At 39.9% G+C, this 24,218-nt stretch overlaps 1 protein-coding gene across 2 annotated transcripts; it reads right to left on the bottom strand.

Annotated features, from left to right (window-relative positions):
- Nucleotides 1-45: 45 nt before the first annotated feature.
- entpd1 (ectonucleoside triphosphate diphosphohydrolase 1) lies at nt 46-22,637 on the bottom strand. Of its 2 annotated transcripts, none has more exons than XM_080873762.1 (10): nt 12,821-13,358; nt 11,651-11,778; nt 11,144-11,261; nt 7,709-7,859; nt 7,215-7,374; nt 6,892-7,095; nt 6,471-6,728; nt 4,566-4,679; nt 4,290-4,427; nt 46-1,732 (listed from the first exon to the last, which is right to left on the bottom strand). In XM_080873762.1, exons 2-10 carry the CDS (start codon nt 11,774-11,776, stop codon nt 1,523-1,525), a joined length of 1,479 nt encoding a protein of 492 aa, XP_080729888.1. In that variant the 5' UTR covers nt 11,777-11,778; nt 12,821-13,358; the 3' UTR covers nt 46-1,522. The 2 variants fall into 2 exon arrangements, with proteins under 2 accessions (XP_080729888.1, XP_080729887.1); XM_080873761.1 differs by lacking the exon at nt 12,821-13,358 and adding an exon at nt 22,457-22,637 and having other exon boundaries at nt 51-1,732.
- Between the last annotated feature and the right edge of the window lie 1,581 nt (nt 22,638-24,218).

Below are 24,218 nucleotides of genomic sequence, written 5' to 3'. Positions count from 1 at the left end.
ACACACACACACACACACACACACACACACACATACACTCTTATACAGGAAATGTCCTTCAAGCAGGGATGCACAACTTACTCCTTTGTGGGAGACACTGTTATCCTTCAATCCGTATGACCTTTAACCTCCCCACTACCTAGTAAAACAGTCAACACAAACACAAACATTTGCAAATGTCCTCTATCTCATTTGCCACTCACACATACTCACAGTGCAGTGCAAAAGTCTTAAGCCACCCTTCATGTCTTTATTTCTTGCTTGGAAAATGGGGGATGGGGTAGTGATTTAATAAAACATACAAATATACATGGAAACACAATAAAACACAAGCAAAAAAACGGTTTTTACAAATGCAACAAATCAGAAGGTTGAACTACTTTTATTCTTTAACCCAGCCTTTTCTCTCTTGGGCAAGATTTCTTGTAATTTTTGAGTAGAAAGTAGTTGTCAAAACTTCTTGAAGGACATTCAAAGCTCTTCTTTGGCTGTTGGCTGCCTTTTGTCCTGTTCTCTTACAAGATGATCTCACACTGCTTCAGTAATGTTGAAATCTGGGCTCTGGGGAGGTGAATCCATGACTGATAGTGTTCCATTGTGTATTTTTCCATCCAGGTATGCTTTTACTGTAAGCAGTATGTTTTGGATCATTATCACGCTAAAAGTTTGTTCCAGACGATGTTGCATGGTGGATAAAATTCTGACAGAATCAGAGCCAGATGCATTTCTCCAATTATCTGTCAAGTCTTTGCTGGATTCTTTCCTATTGCTTAAGGAAATCACTTAAAGATACCTTTCATCTCCTGTAGATAGTTTTTCAGGCCTGCCAGTTCTTCCTTGTCCAGTTTCCTCAATTTATTTAAGGACACATTGCACATGATGCTGAGATATTAAGTTTAAAAAATAATAGCTCTTTGTTGGTGAAAAATACATTTTGTGTCTGTTAAACTGTGTTATCGTTGGCATTTTTCACGAATTCAATGAAAGAAATGTGAACACATGATACATTTTTGCAACAGCTGTTAATAACAGAGTGCTTAAAGATACTATTTAAAATGAGTTCATTGCTAAGTTGTCTGTTTTGTGCTGACAGAACACTAGTTCATCCCTTGAGCTAGGTGTCTTCTTTTATACTTGAATGACTCATAGGTCAGCGTTAAGTGGCTTAAGAAAAAAAAATCCTCTTAAATGGCGAGGTACAAAGACTGAACTGAAAATAAGCGAAAAAGCAGCCAATGTCTAAAGAAGAATTGTGAAAGACCTTCAGGAAGTCTAGAGAACTATTGCTCAAGAGAGGTTAAAAATAATAGTTTGTGTAGGTTCTCAGTCATCAAGGTTATGGTTGTCTATGGAACTTGGAAAGACAAGAGCCTGGACTCCTTTAAGTTTCTTGAAGACGGTTCACCTCTCGCTGCTTAGACTACAAGTACATGTGGCTCCTTGAAAGGAAAATATAAATAGATGAGGAGTGACTCGAGATTTTTGCACATAACTGTACATGCATACATACGCTTCAGAGTGTTTATACAATTTGTGTTTTCTTGGAGCAACGGGGCCAGAATATGCGGAGGGCGAGAAGTAAGAGGAGGCCAATGAGTAGTATTGTCATGATGGTTACTATGGAGACGTAGCCAGCGTGGGGGAGAGGGGGTGAGTCAGGAGCCTCAGCTGGGATCATGTTGGTGAGATTCAACATGTAACCCAGAGTCCAGCCTGCATCACTGCCTTTTATCTGGAAACAAAGAAGAAGGGAAGCGATCGCCATAAACATAAACTGTTGACAAATTCAAATAAAAAGCGTTTAAATTCAGTTGTCTTAAAAAGCCTTGCTACTACTAGAAGATCTTCAGTATGCCAAAGCACTGATTAATGTGCCAGTCCAAACTCTCCTTTAAGTGTTCAACCCACACAAGTAGGGATCAAGAGTTCAGGTTTTTCCTTTAATTTGTCACCAGTCAGTATAGTGAGGTTAACCTGATGTAGCGGCTTATAGTGAAATGCCTTCCTTAGGGTATTATGGGTAATTTCACTCGCACAGCATATGCTTGCTAATTGTAAAAAAAGAAATTCAAAAAGTAAACATTGAAATTCTTACACGAGATGTTAATTAGAACTGTGACTGCACAGTCTGAAACAGCTGCTGGTCTACCCTTCGCTAACTGGGTCCCCCATCTAGCTACAGTATCATCCAGTACCTGTAATAGGCCCCACATTGAGGGGTTCAAAGAACACCAGCAGTTCCAATCAGCATTATTGTGAATCAACGTTTGATGTTAATCCTTTGTTTTTCAAGTACTCAGCCGTGTTATTTATTCATTTTTTAAATAAATGATTATGATATTTGATTACACAGAATCCAATTCGTGTGCATGTCTGTGTATAATTATAGCAGAGTAATAATTGTCAGAGTTTACAACAAGGAAGCAGACTGGCTGCTTTCTTGTTTTTTTGTTTTTTGCCACCTAGTCTTTCTGGAGTAATACGAAGTAACACCCAAACTAATCCTGTTGTATTGCATGTAGGTTGAACTGGTTTGAGTTTTTCTTGTTATGGTGTGATTTATGTCCCTTTTATCACTGCATTTTAAGTCACTAGAACAGAGCAATGAATTCCTTATCTGCTCACTGCTTTTTTCTAATCAAGGCTTCTTGGAAAGAGTTAAACATTCTTGTGTGTAATATAATTTAACTTTTAAAGGGGCAATTGTGGTTTAAGAGTTGGGAGTTAGTCTTGTAATCGGAAGGTTGCTGGTTCGAGCCCTGGCTCGGACAGTCTCGGTCGTTGTGTCCTTGGGCAAGACATTTCACCCGTTGCCTACTGGTGGTGGTCAGAGGGCCCGGTGGCGCCAGTGTCCGGCAGCCTTGCCTCTGTCAGTGCGCCCCACCCATTCACATACACACTGGTGTGTGTGAATGGGTGGATGACTGAATGTGTAAAGCGCCTTAGGGACTAGTAAAGCACTATACAAATACAGGCCATTTACCATTTTACTCAGAGGATGTAACCACTGATAATGTTAAAATCTTACCAACTTGGCTGTGAGAGAAGGAGGGTGAGTGGCTTACATCTAGATCTACACCCATTAGCAACATACCTGACTAAATAAATCATGATTTCATTTATTTATGGAAAAAAAGCCATCTAAACCTATCCTTGCAAACCCCCCAAAAAAGTAATTGCCCCTTAAACCTGCTGTAAGAACTGGTTTTGCTGCCCTTTGCAGCAAAAACTGTAATCAAGCATTTCCTAACTGTGACAAATATGCAAAAAAACAAAAACAAGAAGTTGTTGTTTACTGCCTGCTTTTTCACAGCACTGCGCGGTAGAAGAAGTAGGTGTGAATTAATGCAAAGTTTAGTCCTCTAGATTGTATACTATATTACAGCATCTTTTAACATGGCGTGAAATCCTGATCCCTGATCCTGATCATTGTTTGTATGGCTTTCTTGATGACAGCATGTGTGTGTGTGCAGCTGGCTGAGGAGGTGGTTGCTGAATATTCCTCTGAAGTGTAAAATCTTTGCCGTGTTTCATATGAAAAAGGAATTGCAATCTATTTTCTGGCTGCTTGATTAGGTTACGTGCAATATTCTGCGTAGTCTATTTCCCTTGTGTGTTCTGTGAGGAGATAAAAGCGAGAGTCTCGTTTTAATCTGAAACCTAAACTGAAGGCTGACTTTGCACTTTACCTCAGATGAGAAGAGCTTTGCTGCTGTATAATTCACGGGCTGTTGCTACCTACTTTTTGAATCACTTTTAAGGTGGTGGTAGAGAGTGGTTCTGTTGTTTTGAGGGGTTTTATGTCCTCTGTGCTTTGCTTTTTACTTTCTTGTTTGAACAGCAGAGCTTTTTGTTTCTGCAAACTGCAAGCATATTAGATATAGCTGGAATAGATTAGTGTTGTCTGATAAGGGTGCTATGAAATTCTTAAATAACTCAGAGCTTAGTTAGCTCTTTGCATAAAACTTGTGCCCGGTATTTATACCAATGCTTGTTAAAGCTGGCCTCCTAAAGGACAGCTGAATGCCCAAACTGGCAGAGAGGATTACAGTTAGTCCAAGTTAAATGTAATCCTAAATTTTTAAACCACCTTTTACACAGTTGAGGTTTTTCCACACCTGTCACTTTCCAACAGAGACTTAAATGTGTCCAGAAAGATGGATGTTACAGTAGGTATTTGTTTATATATGCACTCACACACACAAGTACAAGGTCAGGTCAGTATGACCTATCAGGTGTGGATGTCTCTCTTTAAGAGACAGGAAAAAGCTGGACAGTGATCTACTGACCTTCTTGATGAATTTTATGTTTGAGTAAGTCACTGCAGTGAAATCATATCCTTCTGTCAACAGGGTGAGGATGTAGGTGCCCGAGAAGCAGTATTCAGCCAGATACTTTACGTTTACTGTAGGATGCTGAATCTTTATCTGTGCAGGAAGTTCAAACGCAAGGATGCAATCAGTGTACATTACAGGCAGGCTGAAGGACATAGATAAGACACAGAAGGGGGTGACTATGACAGAACATTTTTTATGTATATAACCAATGTATACATTTTCTCTGACCTTATCCCAAGAGGTAGCACAGTACTGGCTTAGCTTTTCCTTCACAGTTTCAAGGGGCATGGATGTATCCGTCAAATTGAGGAAGTTCATCACAAAGTAGTAAGCAGAGAACGCCTAAAATGAAAGATGAAAAGAGAAAGCGATGAGACAGGAGGAAATCAGGATATCTCTAGAAAGTGAAGTAATCAATTTATAAATACTACGGAAATTTATCGGACATTTATTGAAATCATTATATCATAATCATAACAATTGCCACTTAAACCACTAAAACGTTTTCCCCCTAAATATTTTAGAATAAGGTATCGGCTAAGTACCCCCTTCATTACAACTGCAAGGGGATGATTTTTTTTTTAAATAAATTAAAATTTTGTTGTTTTGATTGTTGGGGGTGTGGCTTATTACTGAGAGGTGGATCCTAACACCGGTGGCAGTAGCCAATAGCTGTGTGCCAGGTTTCAACATGGCAGGTTTACCACATGTACTGCACTGTCTGGGCATCTTAACCATGTTGCTGGGGTCTGTTGCAGTTATACTATAAGAAATATGGCTAGCTGTGTGATTAAGGTAGCAACAACCGTCAAATTAGTCTTTGCTAATTAAAAGAAATAGTCTGTGGTAGATACAATATTCAGTAGTATTGCAATGATTTAGTTAATTTTTTCGGGGGGGTTTTAGAAGGGAAACATGCACGTTTTCTATTCTATCACTACAACCTAAGTATACTGTCTCTTCAGACTGATTATTGTATCAGTTAATGTTACAAAGGTTTATTTTCTTATTCAGATCAGGAAGATGAGGAAACACAAGCGCTTTTTGCTGAGGCGTTCCACAATTAATGTCAGTCATGTTAAAAACAGAAGTAACTCAATAACTCAATAACTCAATAATAAGTAACTTCGAGGATTGCAGAATTGATTATACTGTATGTTCTGTAACCCCTGTGCACGCCCAAACAGCACGAGTGCTCTGTGCTTCCCACAGATAGATTCTGACTCAATAATTCCAGTTGATCCTCTACTTTGTGATACAGAGAGTGCACACTTCTCACAGAATCGGAATCAGATGGGGTTGCTCAAGGGGTGGGGTAGAAAACAGCATAAAGAGGGAACTTCGAATCAGCATCTGTTGGGTGTATTCAGGTCATAATTTTTCTGATTAATTTTCATTCAGGCTTTATAACATTACTGAAATATTTCCATTTGTTTTCTTACTGGTCTTCTGTTTTGTTTTCTATAAAATTTGCACACACAGTGAATAAAAGCAAATTAGGAAGCCATGTACAGTTATAGATAGTCCACATGATATAACTGCATTATTTTTGTATGAAATTTCTTCCATATTGGATGCAAAATGAGTGCCCAAAATGTGTGCACTTGTGTGCATACATGTGGCTGTTCACGAACAAGTCTCATGCTATGGATGAACTCCAACCCCATGATCATAGCCTGCATCTGCTGATAGTAGTCTGTTTTGTTGTGCAGCCTTGTAATCTGCGAGTTGTGGTTAGAGTGGTTAGAGCTCACAGGGGATCTTCAGAGCAGACATGAGCAGTATAAAAGATGGACATAACTTCTCGGACCGAAAAATTAAGCAAATGAAAAAGTGCCCTAAAGCTCTATTCTGTCTGAAGGCAATAGACTTTAGGCACCGTAGGATTCTTTCTGTCTTGACTTAAATAAATACTCTCTTGATGAGTTTATGTCCTCAGTCGCTCCTTTTGGGTCAATAAAAGTGAGGATAGTCGGGCAGTAAATTAAACTTGAATGGGGTCATTCTCACAGATGTGGCAAAAAATGAATGAATAAATGCATGAATGCTAAATGCTAAAATGAGTCACCAGATATACTTGGATGACTGTTTATAAACCAGGTTAAATCTACACATGGAGAAACACTCACTTACCCCGAATGGCCCCTGCAAAAGAGGCTGGAAGACCCCATTGAAAGAGCATCGGCTGTATTTGCAGGAAGTAAAGTTAAATACACTTTTGACAACTTCTTGGCATTCTTGGAAGTTTCCTTTCCCAATGTGATCAAATTTTTCTGGAACTTCCTGAGGTTTCCTGCCTGACACACAGGGGCTGTCATAAAGGACGGAGTAGTTCTTTGTCTCATTGTAGCCTGAGTGGAAACAAGGATCCAATACTGTTGTTGCACCTGACTAGGAGAGAGAGTGAGATAGTGAGGTGCAACAGATGGAGAACAATGAAGCCTAAGTACTTTTGCACATTTAGGAACATTATGGCTCTCTCAGATAAGATCCCATATTTGATTAGTTTGAACAGTTCATTCACAAAACACAGGAACCAAGGTCAGAAGTTTACCTGAGTGTGATTTGCCACCACCATTTTTAACGCTTGGTCTTTTCCGTAGCACAGGAAGCTGTGAGTATACAGGTTATAATCATTTCCATAGAGTCGGAAGTTGACAGAGTTGATGGGTGACTCTGAGCCGTCAAAATCATCGGATATAAAGCTAATTTGAGTAGACGCCCCGCCAAGGTCAAGAGCGCCTGTTGTTTTCAAGCCCTGCAGAAGAGGTAAAATAACACTCGGTCAGTGCAGAACCAGGAGTACTGGCACACACAAAGTACGTCTCAGTGTGGACAAATGTGCACGGACCTGTATGTTGATGTGCACAAACTGACCTGTTTGAGACGATCATCCAAGTAGTTGACTGTGACCCACCCGAAGGCACCCTCTTCCTGCCCACTGAGGATTCTTGCTCCCTGATAGGAGAAGGGGGAGTTCCGCAAGGCGTTCTCCACAGCCTGAAATACGTTCTTTGATGCTGAGCTATTCACAATACTGTAGGCACACATGGCACAAATGTATGTGTGAGTCACGTCCACAAGTCAGATCAATACAGCAGCCCATAAATAATATATACATTGTATTGTGCATAATGGCTTTGACAGTAACCTATTCACTGTCCTGGCAGTTCTTGTGGAGATAAATGTGCAAATACGAACGGTTACAAAAAAATAGCAATATTTGCACTGCCAATGCAAACACAGTTTCAGCTTTTAGACAGGAGATAAGCTAAACAGTGTCAGCATGAAAAGCTGTTCACTGTGGGTGTTTTTAAAAAACATTCTTTTCTAGGTTTTATCATGAAAATGTCTAAGCTTGTGCAACATACTCCAGCAGCCTCATTCCTGCTGTGGCTCCCAGATAGAGTGGGGTCTCGTGAGCTCTTTCTTTGGGGACAGTCTCCTCAGCCTCCCCCATGCACTCTTTCAGAGACTCTCCTGCTTTCCATGGTTCAGACGCATAGCTGGAAATACCTTTACCTGTTAAAACAAAAAGTCAGGAGGGTTACTGGGCAGAAATTTAGTAACAATAAAGCACAGTGACAGCCTTGTCTTTACAGCGACCCTTCTTAAAAATTCACTCATCTGTAAAATTTCAGGAACTGTTCTGTATTTCAGAAGGGACGGGCCAGGTAAAGATGTTATTGAGGTTAAATGAACTTATAGAATAAATTGCCTAATACTAGGCAAAGATGCAGCCAGGAGTGCCTTACTAGTTTCAGTTCAAAATATAACACAGTTATGGGTATTTACATGTATATCATGTATGTAATTAATAGCGTTATTGGTAATAAATGACTTTTTTGTAAATGACAACAGTTTAATTAAATTATATATACCATGCTTAAATTTTTAATTATTCTGTGTTTATTTGGTACGATACAGTATCTATATTTGACTTAAAGTCGGGAAGCTGTAGGGAAACACCCAGTTTGGCTGTCTCTAAATGCACTTTTAAGGCTTACCAATAAACATACAATAGCTCCTTTGTTTAGTCCACATAAAAACAAAAATGCCATTCTGCAGTTTTGCAGGTGCCAGACATGCCTTTTTTGCCTGTGCATTGAATTCCTACAGTCTTGTCATCACCATGAGATTGTGTTGGTAATAAGCTATTGTTTTTCATTTGTCTGTCATTGCTTTTACAAAATAACCACGTCTAGATTCTCTGGAACCAAAACAAAAACACAGATAAAGATTTTTCAGAAAACAGAGAGTACAGTTACTAATCGGATGTGAAGGGATTTGGAATACATGTGTAATTGTTTTTATTCTGTTAAAATGATTAATTGGCTTACTGAATACATAGCTACCACAATATTATCAACATACAACAAAACATTAAGCCAAAAACACATCTAGCTCTGTGTATAGTAATATATTCTTTTGCTCTAGCATAACTTGCTATTTTAAGCTTTCACAAAACAGGCATAGCATTAGTTCAGACAGGCACCAAAGTTAAGTTCAACTGATCTTCATGCCAACCCACTTCAACTAATACCCTCCTACACAGCTACAGTGGCTTGCAAAAGTATTCGGCCCCCTTGAACTTTCCCACATTTTGTCACATTACAGCAACAACCATGAATCAATTTTATTGGAATTCCACGTGAAAGACCAATACAAAGTGGTGTAAACGTGAGAAGTGGAACGAAAATCATACATGATTCCAAACATTTTTTACAAATAAATAACTGCAAAGTGGGGTGTGCTTAATTATTCAGCCCCCTTTGGTCTGAGTGCAGTCAGTTGCCCATAAACATTGCCTGATGAGCGCTAATGACTAAATAGAGTGCACCTGTGTGTAATCTAATGTCAGTACAAATACAGCAGCTCTGTGATGGCCTCAGAGGTTGTCTAAGAGAATATTGGGAGCAACAACACCATGAAGTCCAAAAGAACACACCAGACAGGTCAGGGATAAAGTTATTGAGAAATTTAAAGCAGGCTTAGGCTACAAAAAGATTTCCCAAGCCTTGAACATCCCACGGGGCACTGTTCAAGCAATCATTCAGAAATGGAAGGAGTATGGGATAACTGTAAACCTACCAAGACAAGGCCGTCCACCTAAAGGCTCAACAAGGGGAGCGCTGATCGGAAATGCAGCCAAGAGGCCCATGGTGACTCTGGACGAGCTGCAGAGATCTACAGCTCAGGTGGGGGAATCTGTCCATAGGACAACTATTAGTCGTGCACTGCACAAAGTTGGCCTTTACGGAAGAGTGGCCAGAAGAAAGCCATTGTTAACAGAAAATCACAAGAAGTCCTGTTTGCAGTTTGCCACAAGCCATGTGGGGGACACAGCAAACATGTGGAAGAAGGTGGTCTGGTCAGATGAGACCAAAATGGAACTTTTTGGCCAAAATGCAAAACGGTATGTGTGGCAGGAAACTAACACTGCACGTCACTCTGAACACACCATCCCCACTGTCAAATATGGTGGTGGCAGCATCATGCTCTGGGGGTGCTTCTCTTCAGCAGGGACAGGGAAGCTGGTCAGAGTTGATGGGAAGACGGATGGAGCCAAATACAGGGCAATCTTTGAAGAAAACCTCTTGGAGTCTGCAAAAGACTTGAGACTGGGGCGGAGGTTCACCTTCCAGCAGGACAACGACCCTAAACATAAAGCCAGGGCAACAATGGAATGATTTAAAACAAAACATATCCATGTGTTAGAATGGCCCAGTGAAAGTCCAGATCTAAATCCAATCGAGAATCTGTGGCAAGATCTGAAAACTGCTGTTCACAAACGCTGTCCATCTAATCTGACTGAGCTGGAGCTGTTTTGCAAAGAAGAATGGTCAAGGATTTCAGTCTCTAGATGTGCAAAGCTGGTAGAGACAAACCCTAAAAGACTGGCAGCTGTAATTGCAGCAAAAGGTGGTTTTACAAAGTATTGACTCAGGGGGCTGAATAATTACGCACACCCCACTTTGCAGTTATTTATTTGTGACAAAATGTGGGAAAGTTCAAGGGGGCCGAATACTTTTGCAAGCCACTGTATGTGACAAATCATAAATCATAAACGGTGTGCCATTCAGGTTGCTTAATCTGCCTACAATTGGTGTGTATCTCCAAGCCACTTTGCAACCCACCTACACTCCAGCTTCTCATTTTCAGGCAGTGTCTGAATTGATTAGTGTGTTATCTGTTGTCATTTTTTTTTCTATAGTGGTCCTGGGAAGTTGAACAAAATCCATTTAAGATAAGATAAGATAGAACTTTATTAATCCCTCGGGTGGGTTCCTCTGGGAAATTCAATTATATAGACTTAACACAACATTTGAAACAATGGCTGACTCGGTAAGGTGTTCCCCAGTGCCATTTGTCATTTAATATGAAATTTAATGTGGAGGCTTTTTAACGAACCATCAGATGTGTACCCAATAATGCTAATGAATAATTAGTAAGTGGCTATGCTAATCCACCAAGTCTCTAGATGTAAATTTTGATCAGTCTTTGGCTTCAGATGCCCTGCAGTTCGCTTTAAAAGAGCATAAGATTTCAAACTGAATGAAGAGAAAATGAATCACCTTGGACTTAAGGAAAATAGTATAATACAATTATACTTAATTGTAGCTTTTTAGAAGGAATCATTGTTAAACAGGAATGTATCATTTATGACCAAATTTAAACACGCACATACACAAACACTAATAGCTATATCAGTAAATATGCAGATTCATATGCAATTTCCTACATATTAATGCATATATGTAAGTTTGCACTGTCATATGAGAGTATTTGTGCAACATATACTGTACCTTTGACTTTGCAGGAGTGTGTCTGTTCAACTCTGCCAGTGTTGTTATCCTTCTCTGCTGGCCACTGATAAATATAAAGAGCTGTGTGGGAAGATCCAGCATCCAGCACAATCCCATACTGGAGGAGGAGCAGAAAAATAACAAATTCTAGTTAATTAGTTACATGCAAACATTTAACATCAGGGTAGTGATTGTATAAACTACATGTTGCCAAAACTGTGGCACCAATCCATGTGAATTAGGAGTACAGTACTTTATAAAAACTAGACCATGCTTTCAGCTGTGAGACTCAAACCTGGATCTGCAACTGTAACTAAAGAGATGATTTAATGTTATTGTTGATATCCGCTGGCCATATTCGGTGGTGGATTTGTAAAGCCGGTTGTACAAGCTGAGGTCATATACTGACAAGATGCCTTATTTGGTTTGTGGACTTTGGCTTGAGATTCCTGTGTAACACATTTGACTCCCACACAGGGAACAGGTCACAACATTTGAGTACTTTACCTTGTACTTTTGGGGGACAGGTTTGTTCTGCAAAACCGCCACCGTCACCAGGGCAACAATCGCTATGACACCAATCACAATGATGATGATGGTCACAGGCGTAGGCCAGGGGTTCTTCTCTTTCATCTCTGAGAGCGTGGGTGGAGAGACAGACAGAGACAGGAAGGAGAGGAGAGGCGAGAGGGTAAAAAGGGGAAGATGGAGACACACTTTTAAATAGGTATGTGTTTAGCCACTCTTGGTTCCAGATGTGGCATATGTCACAGAATGTGTGTGCTTGGATGTTGGAGAGAAACTGTGTTGGAAAGAGCGTTTAATTGTTTTGTTGTGTTTTGTAACCAAGGGCTTTCTGATTTGGGGTTTGTAAATTGTTGCCAGACTGTTCATTGATTTTAGGGGGAGTTGTTATTTCAGCCACAGCACATTAGAGAGGGTATCTCACTGGTGTATTTAACATGGGCTGAAAGATCAGATATCCACTATGAAAAGCACTTAAAGAGAACTATTATTGTGGAAATACTTGAACTGTTTATACAACACAGAAGGACAATTGGATATAATCAAAAAGACAACTCTACCAAAGAAAGGCTGACCTATTAATTCAATAGCTATACTCCCACAAGAGTATATGAAAACAGTGATTAAAGATTTCAACATGTGCTAGTTATTATTTTGATATCAAATATTACTTTTTGGGTTCTCATTCCTCTTGAAGTACTCTGAAGTATAGAGCTATCACAATTGCTCTAATGGGATAAAGTCAAGATGCTATAGCAGATAATATGCACTTTTAAGTGCACAGTTTCAAAAACAGACAAAAAAAAGGGTATAAAAGGCTGTCTGTAGTCACAAAGCTACTGTGATTGAAAATCGATGAATAAGATACCAGTATGAAAGCAAGCCCACATATACAAGCACACGCATGGTTGTTTGATTATTGCCAGGGCAAACGAACTGACAGATACTGTCGAGGCGCGCACGACAGCTGGCAAAGCAGAAACTGACCTACCGGCAGAGTACAGGACAAAACAGTTTTTCTGCCTACTTCACTAACAGTACCTGCAGCACCGATAGTTAAGCTCACCTCAGTCTACTGTGAGAAAACGCACTGAAAGACTGAAAGTTAAAGCACATTAAACCCAGAGGCGCACAGCGAGCGAGAGCACTTACCTCTGTTGTGTACTTCAGACGGGGAAGGGATAGAGACAGATAGTGAAAGGGAGAAAAAAGAGAGGGGGAGGGTATGTGAGAGAGGGAGAGAGGGTGGAAGTTGAAGAAAAAGAAAATATGGGCTGGACGGGGAGAGGAGAGAAGTGACAGAGGGAGGTAGCCGGGTGATAAGATGAGGAGAGGTTTTTCCGTCGTGGCCGGACACGGATTAGAACAGAGCTGTATGTGTGTGCGTGTGTGTGTGTTTGCGTTGTAGCAGCTTTAAAGCACTCAGTTTCCTCCCCAAGCTGGGACAGCAGAGCTGGTCGCTATGGAGATGCAACTAAAGCGTGTTTGTGCGTATGTCGGCGCGTTCCCGTGTGTGCATGTGAATCCCTTAAAAGGGACTCTCTCTCTGGGAGCTAATGAGAGTCACTCTGCCCAGCACTACTCTTTCTACCCTCTGTTCATTCTGTGGGATGTGTATGAGGGAGGAGGGAAGTGGGGACTCCCTTGTTCGACTGTTTCTTATTATTGGGGACTGTGATGTCATCTCAGTGACGGATCGGAATTCCCTTCTTTTCTGTAAGGCTGTGTGTGTGTGTGTGTGTGTGTGTGTGTGTGTGTGTGTGTGTGTGTGTGTGTGTGTGTGTGTGTCTACGTGTGGGGTGTGTGTAGAAGAATGGAGGTTGTTGAAAAGTTTGTGTGTGTGTGTGTGTGTGTGTGTGTGTGTGTGTGTGTGTGTGTGTGTGTGTGTGTGTGTGTGTGTGTGTGCCCCTGAACATGACCTGCCTGCAGATTTGTTGATCCATTCACAGATGGTTTCTGTCATTTGTTTTCCTCTCTTGCAACACACATGCACATACATAATCAAACATACACTAGAGAATGATTGCCAACCTTCCTAACTTCAGAGAGCTGTATAATTCAAGCCTTCCCACAATAATACATTACGTACACACTCCTGTAATAAATATCCTGCAATTGGTTCAACATCACTTCCAAGAAATGGCGTTTAAAAGCATTGCCTGTACACCCATTGAAGCAGACTATCCATTTCTAACATTTGACACAGGTGATTTTAAGAAATCCAACTTTTAGAGTTACTTAAATACTGTAACAGAGTATAAAAATACATTTGTCCTGTGGGTCTCCCAAATATGCTGGCTCCCTAAATCATCGCTTGATTGTCAAAACTTGAAGCATCCTTGCTCTGGAATAATGGTAACAATAAAACAAATTAAACGCCCACTAAATTAAAATAAGCAACTTAGATGCTTGAAAAATAAATGTCCAAATGGAGATATTTCAAAGCTTGCAAGTTCCTTGTATTTTCACTCTCAGCTCTGTACATAGTACAACCCAGCACATGACAGTAGCTGTAGACTTGTAAAAGTACATTATGTTAAAACAGTGATAACACATTACCACAACAGACTGACGAAAGGTCAGCTGGGATAGGCTCTAGGAGCCTGAATTTGGAGAAGTGGAAGTGTACAGATGAATGCATAAGTATTGTTTTAAAGCCTATTTCCTATAGCTTTTAATACAGCTTGATGGATATTTCCTCTCTAACAAAGGCTACATGGTAGGAGTCGGAAGAGCAAGAACTTTTTTAAGCCTGTACTTTTAAAAAAGTTCCACATAATTACACTATTTTAATATCCATCCATCCATCCATCCATCGTCATCCGCTTTGTCCGGGGTCGGGTCGCGGGGGCAGCAGCCTAAGCAAAGAGGCCCAGACCTCCCTCTCCCCAGCCACCTCCTCCAGCTTGTCCGGGGGAATACCAAGGCGTTCCCAGGCCAGCCGAGAGATATAATCTCTCCAGCGTGTCCTGGGTCTGCCCCGGGGCCTCCTCCCGGTGGGACATGCCTGGAACACCTCACCCAGGAGGCGCCCAGGGGGCATCCTTGTCAGATGCCCGAACCACCTCAGCTGGCTCCTTTCGATGTGGATTTTAATATATACATCTCAATTTAGTTTTGAACTCTTGCTTTTAAGGAAGTTTGTGAGTTTGTGATTAACAAAGGGTAGATCTGAATCAGAAACTGAGGACACTGCTAGCTCATATGTTAGGGACTTGTCTATCAAAAGTCATCCCATAAAGCAAACCAAGCTTTATTGTCTGTTTGACACTAACGGGGGACCATGATTTACAAAATGTATAACATCCTGTAGTAAAGAAGAGTTATGGCTAGTGGTCGTAACCATAAACTAATAAGGAAAATGTTTACTGAGCCAATGAATCAAGTGAGAACTAGGGAATCAGACATTCCTTTGTATCCCGAGGAGTCTTCCTTGATCAGTGTGAGGATAATCCAGAAAAAAAACTTCAGAATATTCAGCATTCATTTTGAATTAGATGTAGGTGACTATTTTTAATATGAAACAATAAAATGTTTATTATCTGTTGCTACAAGGTCCCACCAACAACAGTGTTATAGTCAGTGTTGGGGAATAACGGCATATATACCTATTTAAAATACAAAATATGAGTAACTTTATTTCATTACAATTACCATTTAAATGATGTGATGAAGTTATAATTAGAATATAGTTATTTTGTTGAAATAAATGGATTACAAGGCAGTCATTTCCTGTTTCATATGTTAGGCTATCCCCTCCCTAATTTTGGTAATTAAATGCATTGCCAGAAACCCAAACAAAACACGCAATAAGAGGCTCTAATGTAAGCATTGGTGGCGTCAGTTACACAATGGACCCATTAGGATGCTCCTCTACAGTAAATATATTGTCTATTCAGGGAGATTTGGGCTTAACAGCCAATTGGTGGAGAAAAACAAGAATTTGCAGGATGTGATTGCTACATTCATGTAGTTGTAAAAAGCATGACAATATATTAAGTAATCCAAAGTATTCAGAATATGTTACTAACATTGAGTAACTTAACAGAATACATTACAAACTACATTTTGGGACATGTATTCTGTAATCTGTAGTAAAAGTAACTTTCCCAACACTGGTTATAGTGAAATAATAGCGACACAGCAATGTATACAGCGGTTCATAGCATTTTATGGGCAGCAAACCACGTCTGGCCATTTGGTTTAAATAAACTACTTACATTTGAATCCTAAACATTATACAGTTTTGCCCATTTTGGTCACCAGACACTCTTTAATAAATTACCTATCAGAGAACAGCTTACTGTTTTTGTTTTTCGTGTGTGTGTGTTTTTTGTAGGACTGCTAAAATAGCCCCAGAATTTTTTTTCTTTTATTTACTTACGTGTGTGCAAGCATATGCACATGAAATTCAAGATGTTGACTGATGCAGAGCTGCAACAGACATCTGAACCTTTGGCAGCAAAGCTGCAAAAGCAACAACGATCTTTTTTTTTTATTTTTATTTTTTTTTTTTACCAAGCTTTACACAGGGATCGAGTAGTCAAGACCAGCTTTGGATTTCCCACAAAATCGCAAAAAACAGTGAGCCATGATCTTTTCAGGATTTTTATGAACAAGTGCTTGGTGGACTCTGCCGTGCTAATGTGCCTTGAGGGGTAAAAATAAAAAAGAATTTGACAACGTGCCACCATCAAGCGACCCTCAACAAGATGGATTGAAGACACTCCAAAGAATCTGGAGCTTTGGTTGAAAAACAAAGCAAACATTTCGACTTTTTCTTCTTGGCACTGGACAACAGCTGTGACATTTGTGAGTCAAGTTATTCAATCATTCCCAGTTATTGCACATGGGAAAATGAAAGAATTTGAGATTACAAAAGAATTGATAACAGTACGCTCAATGAAAGGGAACACACCAAGAAGTGATTTGCTCACAGAGGTAAATGCATGACTGACCCTCGAACTGAAATGGGTCAAAATGACAAGTGTTGCAACTGATGACCAAATCTGACATAGAAAAATTACGGACTTTTGAAGTAGGTGCGAGATAAAGTGCCTGAAATTAACCCAGAACTGAAATTGGAATTTTTGCATTTTATTTATGGGAAAATATCTAGTAACACAGCATAAGTCAGACGTAAGTACAAAAATAGCCTAGGTAGAGTTCTCCTTTAAAATTGTAAGTAAATGTATAGCATAACTGCTTAATGTCTTAGTTTAAAAATAAATAAAGTAACATATCTTTGTTCCTCTTTAGAGAACCTGCACTATATTCTCTCGTAATAAAACTGAAATTGAAAAAATATTTTCTACCTGGGATGTTGCCACCAGATGCTTTCCATTCACCATTGTGCTTCCTCTCATTTGGAGTTAGTGGGAACTCCAGCAGTTTTCAGTGGAATCATCAACTGCTAGTATCTCCACCTTTGTAGCCTTGATGGCGCGTGTTTTGCCTTAAATCATGAAACAAATTTATTTCCACCTTTATCGGGGGTAGTTCATTTTGGTTTTCATTTTTCTGCGTATTTAAAGCAGTGTGCTTTGCCACGGGTTCCCAAAATTGCTCCATGACACGGTTCTCACTGTTGGACATGTTGGGCCTTGTCTTGTTTGTGTATGCTAGAAAGGATATGACACTTTTATATCATACGAAAGTTTTGACCTGTATTATTGTAGATGATATGGCAGAACCCTTCTTAAAATTTTCACACTGAAGAAGGAAAAAAAGACAGCATCGATACTGAAGTTTCCACATTAGTTAAGCTCATCAAAAGCTTATATAATGCCACTAACTCAGCATTCCTGTCTGAACTACATCATTTGAGGCTATTCACTTGCTTCAGAAGAATTATGGACTTAATCAAACTTTTTCTTGAGGGCATGCAGCTGCAGAGGTGCAAGAATGAAGCCACATGTTGATGTAGTAAACATTTTTAGAATTGGATCTTGTTCATCTCTAGTAAATATAGGGTCTCATCCTCCTTGCAGTGATGGGAAAAATTGGTGGTTGCCTGGGTATTTCTCTGAATTGTCTGGCATTTTGTAACCAGTAAGAGCTGACTGACTTCCCGACTGAGTGTGTAATGTCTTTTACCTCTGGGTAACCACTTTCGATCACAAGGCGATCGCACAGGTCAACTTGTAGCAAACCTCTGTCCAAGTAACAGTGGTCCAATTCAGACATACTGTTGACAGATTATTGAATGTATGCAAATAATAAGCAGACAGACTGACCCAGTTCCCATTTTCACAGCAACCACTTGAAAGGCAAATGGATCATAATTTCATTCCAAATGTCACAATAACTGTGCTTTTGCTGCAGTCTCCAACAACTGCTTTAACTATTCTGACTGTGACATAAATAAAAGAACAAAACTTGGCATCAGTGACTCACTCCGTTAATTACAAGAGACTCCTACTTATTATCGTACAATATCGAAGTCTAGAAGTGACGTGTAACCAAAGAGTTATAAAGGTGGCAGACAGAACTGAACCTTACCCTGTCTTAAAGTTACTGTCAAGTCTGAGTGTGCAGCAGCTTGGAGCAATTTGTCTCAAAGTCCTCCTTTCATTTGCTTTGAGATTAAAGTGGGGGAAGACTGCGACTTTATATGTAACCACGTAAGAATGATATAGCTGTCGGCTAAAAGGATACCGAAACATGCTGAGACAGAAAATGGGGGTTTACCTGAGCAGAAAATTTGGCAAATGACATCAGAGGAATTCTCTTGCAACATAATGGCACTGTGCCTTCTCGAATCATTAGAAATATAAGCATAGTCTAATCCTTAGTCTAAAACCAAATATTATTTCCAGACATTCCTGTGAACAAACAAAACTCCCCTCATTACACACAACTGTCTGCCAGATACACACACACACACACACAGTCTCCTGTTCCCAAGCATACAGATTTGGCAAGCATTTCCCACACGCCGCCAGTGTTTTCATTTCCGATCCCTTGTAAGCACAATTGTATTGCTGAGGTGGATTGTTCGAACCTCGAAGTCATGACAGAGTGGTGGGAAAAAGATGCCACAAGGGGCCACTGGAAAAGCATAGCATCTGCTATCATTTAGTTGATATGCAGAATTTATTTATTTTTTGTTAACATTAAAGCCTTTTTTTTTTTTTTATCATGCCCTGAATTTGCTTGAACTTTCACCTTTCAGGATGCAGGCAGTTGAAAGAACAGGGTTTAAAATAACATTTACAGGAACCCCTGCTGCCTAAAGTATGCATGAGTGCTGTTCACATAGACAACATGTGGAGCTTTTATCTATAGAAACAATGTTCAGTAACTGAGGCACATAGAATAACATTAACAACACAAATCCATCCGTACACTCATCTTTCTGTCTCATAGTGATCACTCCCTGCACTTTATGTAGTCCTAAATGTACTTGTGTAAGGCTTTAAGAATTTAAACATCATACAAAAAACAGATACAGATTTGACTTAAATTCACAAAAAAAGCAAAAAAACCCCACTGAAATACCTCTTTACTGTCAGTATGTTAAAGAGCACTGAGGTTTGTTTGTTTTCTGAATGGCGTGACACAAAAAAAGTCTCCACCCCTGCTGATGGGAAAATTTGGACTCATGAAACACCTGTCATAAAGATATGGAGAGGAAGAGAAAGAACGATAGAGGCACATGATTGAGGTTGTTTTGCATCAGCAGATGCTGAGAGGGCTGTTGCTTTACATTTAGTGATGAGTCAATGGGTGACACAGCTAGAGATTTGCTCATGTGGTTTTATAATGACGGGAAGACGAGACAACAACCTGCCTTCGAGGCAGGTCTTAAAATTGTTGTGCTGCTCTGGTGGTTTGGCTTTAATTACTCATAAACATATGTGGACACACGCAGACTGTCTGAACGTACATCTGTGTGTGTTGCATAAAGACAGACTCAGCAGAACATGCCTTAGAGCATAGTAATCTAAGTGTTTGTATCCTCTATTTAACAAAAAATAAATAAATAGATCTGTGGTGGGAAAGTCGTCCAGTTTAAAATGTCTGAAAATTTGAATTAGCATGATTGGTCAGTTTAAAAAGAACAGCCATAAAAGGAAGTCATCAAATGAGGAAGGTGTATATAAACACTAACTGTCAGATGGAATAATTCAAACTAAAGATTACTACAGGTTCATGATACTAGATATCTGCAGTGGAACAGCTGGAATGTTTTGTTTTCAGGTGTTGTGGAGGAAGCATTTAAAACCATTTAAACCAGTTCAGTACCAGTAAATTGTACCGAGCTGCTTGTAAGTGCAACCTGATCCTTGCAACCTGATGAAAACAATGTTTTTTAATATTAAACTTTTAGAATAATGGATTATGTTAATGTTGTACAGGAGCAAACAGAACTTGTATAGATTCTCAGTCGTCTAGGTTGGGGTAATGGAAAAAATTATGTTTTTGAAGATATTTCCGCTGTCATTTAAGAGGCTTCTTCACTTCTAAAAAACACAGTTTGGGTGGAGGTTGTCCTCTTTTTGCAGGTGGTAATGAGGTTGACACATTATTGATTGCTAATGAGAAAAGGCATTAGTCATTACAGTCAGTGGAGGTTAAGGTTGAAACCACTGTGGGAATTTGCCCAGGCCTGTTATTTGGCCCAGTGAGATCTTGTCAACTACAAATTCATGTATTTGCACTCCCTGTTTGGTCATACACCACTACTGTATTTAATCAGTGGTAATTATTAAATCCAGGTTCTTTTTCCCATAGTTTGTTTTTGTCCTCGCTCTGTCTTCTTCTCTCTCCCCTCACTCCCAACCAGCTACAACAGATGGCTGCCTTCCCTGAGATTTCTTTCTTCCTTCCCACTGTCACCATGGGGTTCTCTCTGTTATTGCATGATCTTTACAAAATAAAGCACCTTGAGGCAACTATTGTGAATTTGCACTATATAAATAAAATAAAATTGATTTCAATGGAGTGCCTCTCCTCCTCACGGACAGGCACATGGCGAAGAGTTTCTCACGCGCATCACAAGCAGCTACGCCAGGGGTGTCGAACTCCAGGCCTCGAGGGCCGGTGTCCTGCAGGTTTTAGATATCACCATGGGTCAACACACCCGAATGAAATGATTAGTTCATTGCCAGGCTTCTGGAGAACTTCAAGACATGTTGAGGAGGTAATTTAGCCATTTAAATCAGCTGTGTTGGATCAAGGACACATCTAAAACCTGCAGGATACCGGCCCTCGAGGCCTGGAGTTCGACACCTGTGAGCTACGCCTTGCCAAACAACATCCTTGACTTATTCTATGAATTTTTGTTTCTACATGTTGTGTCCTCATTTGTTGTTTATGTTAAGAGGGAGGCAACATCGCCTACTTGGCATATCTATAAATATATTTTAGACTTGTGAATTGTGAAACAGCTGCTTCCTGTAAAGGGGAACCTCTGGCAACATCATATGATGAGAAATGTGAGGAACCATCCCTGCTTGCCATGGGGAAGTGATCTGTCCTTAGTGCTTAGTCCAGTCTGACCTTGCAGGACAGACTGGTGCTGACCTCGAGCTCAACTGGACCAACATGAACTTAAGCAGTAAAAATAACTATTGCTGTTTCAGTCCAAAACAACCCAATGAGTAACCAGTAACACAATGGTGTTTTCATGATTGCTCTGTTGCTTTGTCTTTACACTTTAAGATAAGCTACGTGTCACCAAACATGCACATATGTGACATTTGTACACATTTGTGGTAATGACTACACATTCCTGATGCACAAGCAGCCCGACACTAACCCTGGTACGCTGTAAGGACTTTGAAGAGACAAGTCGTCCAAATTAGGAATAAACTAATTTTCTTCCTTACATCTAGTAATATTAAGCTTTTCAGATTGTTTTTATTTTTAACTGCATATAAAAGTGACTCATTTGTAGTATTCAGAAACACTGACAGTGCATGAACCAATTTCCTGAGAATCTGAGGAAGGTGGAAGGCATTTGACACCAACACTGACTTAACTGGATTTTTCAAACATTTTAAAATTCAATTATTGCAATAGTAACTTTTTTTTTTTTTTAAAGAGGACTAGGCTATCCCAAATACTAAAAATGAAAAACTCACCACCACAAATGTAGTTGTACTTCTTTAAATTTGCAGTGCTCACATCATTGAAAATGATCTCTAAATGACTAAAGAATAAGGAGAATAGAAACCGGAAGATAAGCTGAAAAATGTTCTCTAATTCAGAGAAAGCTTAAACTAAACTCATTGATTACTTTTGACTCAGCTGTACCCTTACCCTCCTTCACAGTGATAGAATAATCAGGCAGATATCAGTACAAATACCCATAATAGTTTAACAGTCAAACTGATTAGATATGATTAGCTGGATTCAGTTAATATGATAAAAAATAGGGCTAATAAAAAAGGACTTTGTCTGATAAACTGTGATTAACCTTTCTTAATCATGGGAGTAACTCTGTGTACGTGTGCCACTGTGTTTGTCATCAGCTACACATGGCCCATCAGTATCCCACTGACTCACATATGTTGAACGCACATGAGACATCTGGTTATGCCGTCTGTACGCACGGTCTAACACATGCTGTGGAAAAGTGATCGACCTGCCTCCATGCACTGCTACACAGCTGCTACATTTAGTAAGACAAGTCACACAGTTGGAAGACAACATGCACTCACTTGACGTTTAACGTCTATTGAAAAGACTGCTGCAACATCCTACTGCTGGATACACTGGCAAGGATTTCCTACTTTTGTGCGTGCATTTGTGTGTGTGTACCAGTCAAAGCAGTACACCTACCTCTTTGTGCAGACATGGGTTCTTTCTCAGCAGCCACACAATGCTCTTTCTATTCTTTGCCCCTCTCTTTCCTCTCTGTCTCCCCCTTCCTCTCACTCTTTCTCTCTAACCCTCTGTCTTCCACACACTGTTTCCCCCTCTCTCTCTCGCTCACTCGCTCTCTCTCTGTGGTAGCACAGCTCTCAGCTCTCAGCTCAGTCTGTTTTCAGCACCTCCTTTCACATACACTCGCTTTATTAGGAGAAGCAGAGCTTCTCTCCTCCCTCTTAACCCACTCCCCTCCTTCACAGGCGCCTTCAGCTTGCCTTCTGTTTGTCCCCTTTCTTTTACTGTCTTCCTCTCCATCGATGTTATTGTCTTTGTCATTTTCCCTCAGTGTGTGTGTGTGTGTGTGTGTGTGGTTACTTATATTCTGCCTCTCTTTTTTAATCTCTTCCACTTCTCTAGCGCTCTTGCTCTCTTACCCTTGTGCCTTTTTAAAATCATTTTCCTTCTCCCTCTAATTCTTTGTCATTGTCTCTGTCTTGTAGAAGTGGGTCAAACATGAAAGCAATGTTAGATCTTGAGTTGGAACCAGAGCTGGAACCAAACCTGGAGGGATGTTCGAGAGAAGTGCGGAAAAGCAGGAAAAAAGTCAATTTCCTGCTTTAATCGTTGATACCAGCAACCCCCTCCCTTTTCTTTCCTTTTTCTTTTTTAAAGATGCAATCTTAACTTGGGACTTGGGGAAAAAAAAGCAAACCAAAAAAAAAAAAAGCATCTTAATACTTCTACTGAAATCTCAGATACAGACCCTTTTAAAGATAAAGCGGCTTGGTCATCCAGCACAGGATGATGATTAAACTCCCAGGGTCTTGACATGGACACCACTGCCTGCAAGCTGTGTTTGCTTTTTCCACACTTTTAACAAGGTTACAAAACAAACACTTGGGTGATTTTGTGTCCCAGCTATTTGCACACCAGGGTACACTTTAAGTGCAGCAGTTCAACACCACAGTGCTGCTGCTTGTGTGAGAAAAAACCTGCTCCCATCAACAGAAAACGGAAAATGTATGAGTGTAATATGCATGCATACTAATGTATGCTTTGTGCAATCAGTACAAGTGGCAATGAGGAAATGGTTTGTTTTCTTTATGGTGGAACTGCAGACATATTATTTTGCTTCGAGCTCTTCCAGTATTTTGTGCAGTGATCAAAGAAAAACATGCATTATTACAGCAATAGTAATTCTCACTTAATTGTATCCTAAATGACAAGCTGAACATTTCCTTCAAGATGGCGGTATGGTCCTATTGTTCAGCTTGAATTTGTGAACGCTCCATCAGTCTGTCACTAAATATGAAAATCATCATTAACAGTAAGTATCTATCTATCCAGTGATGTGCGCAGTGAGAGAGAGCAGGGGGTAACTGTTTGTACTTATGCTCCAAGTGCCTCAGCCCAAGACTAATGTCTATAAACAGATTCTGGATAAGAAAAAAAAAAAACACGAAATCTTTAAGCAAAGGACAAGATTTTTGGTACTTTATGGTTTCCATTTGTAGTTTTTGTAGTTCCATTTGCCAGTTAAATTTGAACATGCTCTGATTGCATTCATGTAATCATTCAAGTTTATAGCAAAACAAGGACCGTGTTTGCCAGAATGCTATTTCAAATCTTTCAGCTAATATAGACCAGCAGATGAAACTGAGGCATTTACCATGTACCAGGACTGGGGATTTAGGAAGGTAACTTACGACTTCATCCTGCATTTTTTACAGCT

This window comes from Rhamphochromis sp. 'chilingali' (assembly GCF_963969265.1).
Source record: "Rhamphochromis sp. 'chilingali' genome assembly, chromosome: 22".
NCBI lineage: Eukaryota > Metazoa > Chordata > Actinopteri > Cichliformes > Cichlidae > Rhamphochromis > Rhamphochromis sp. 'chilingali'.
The sequence above is the reverse complement of the archived record's forward strand: the minus strand, read 5'-3'. Positions and strand labels throughout refer to the sequence as shown.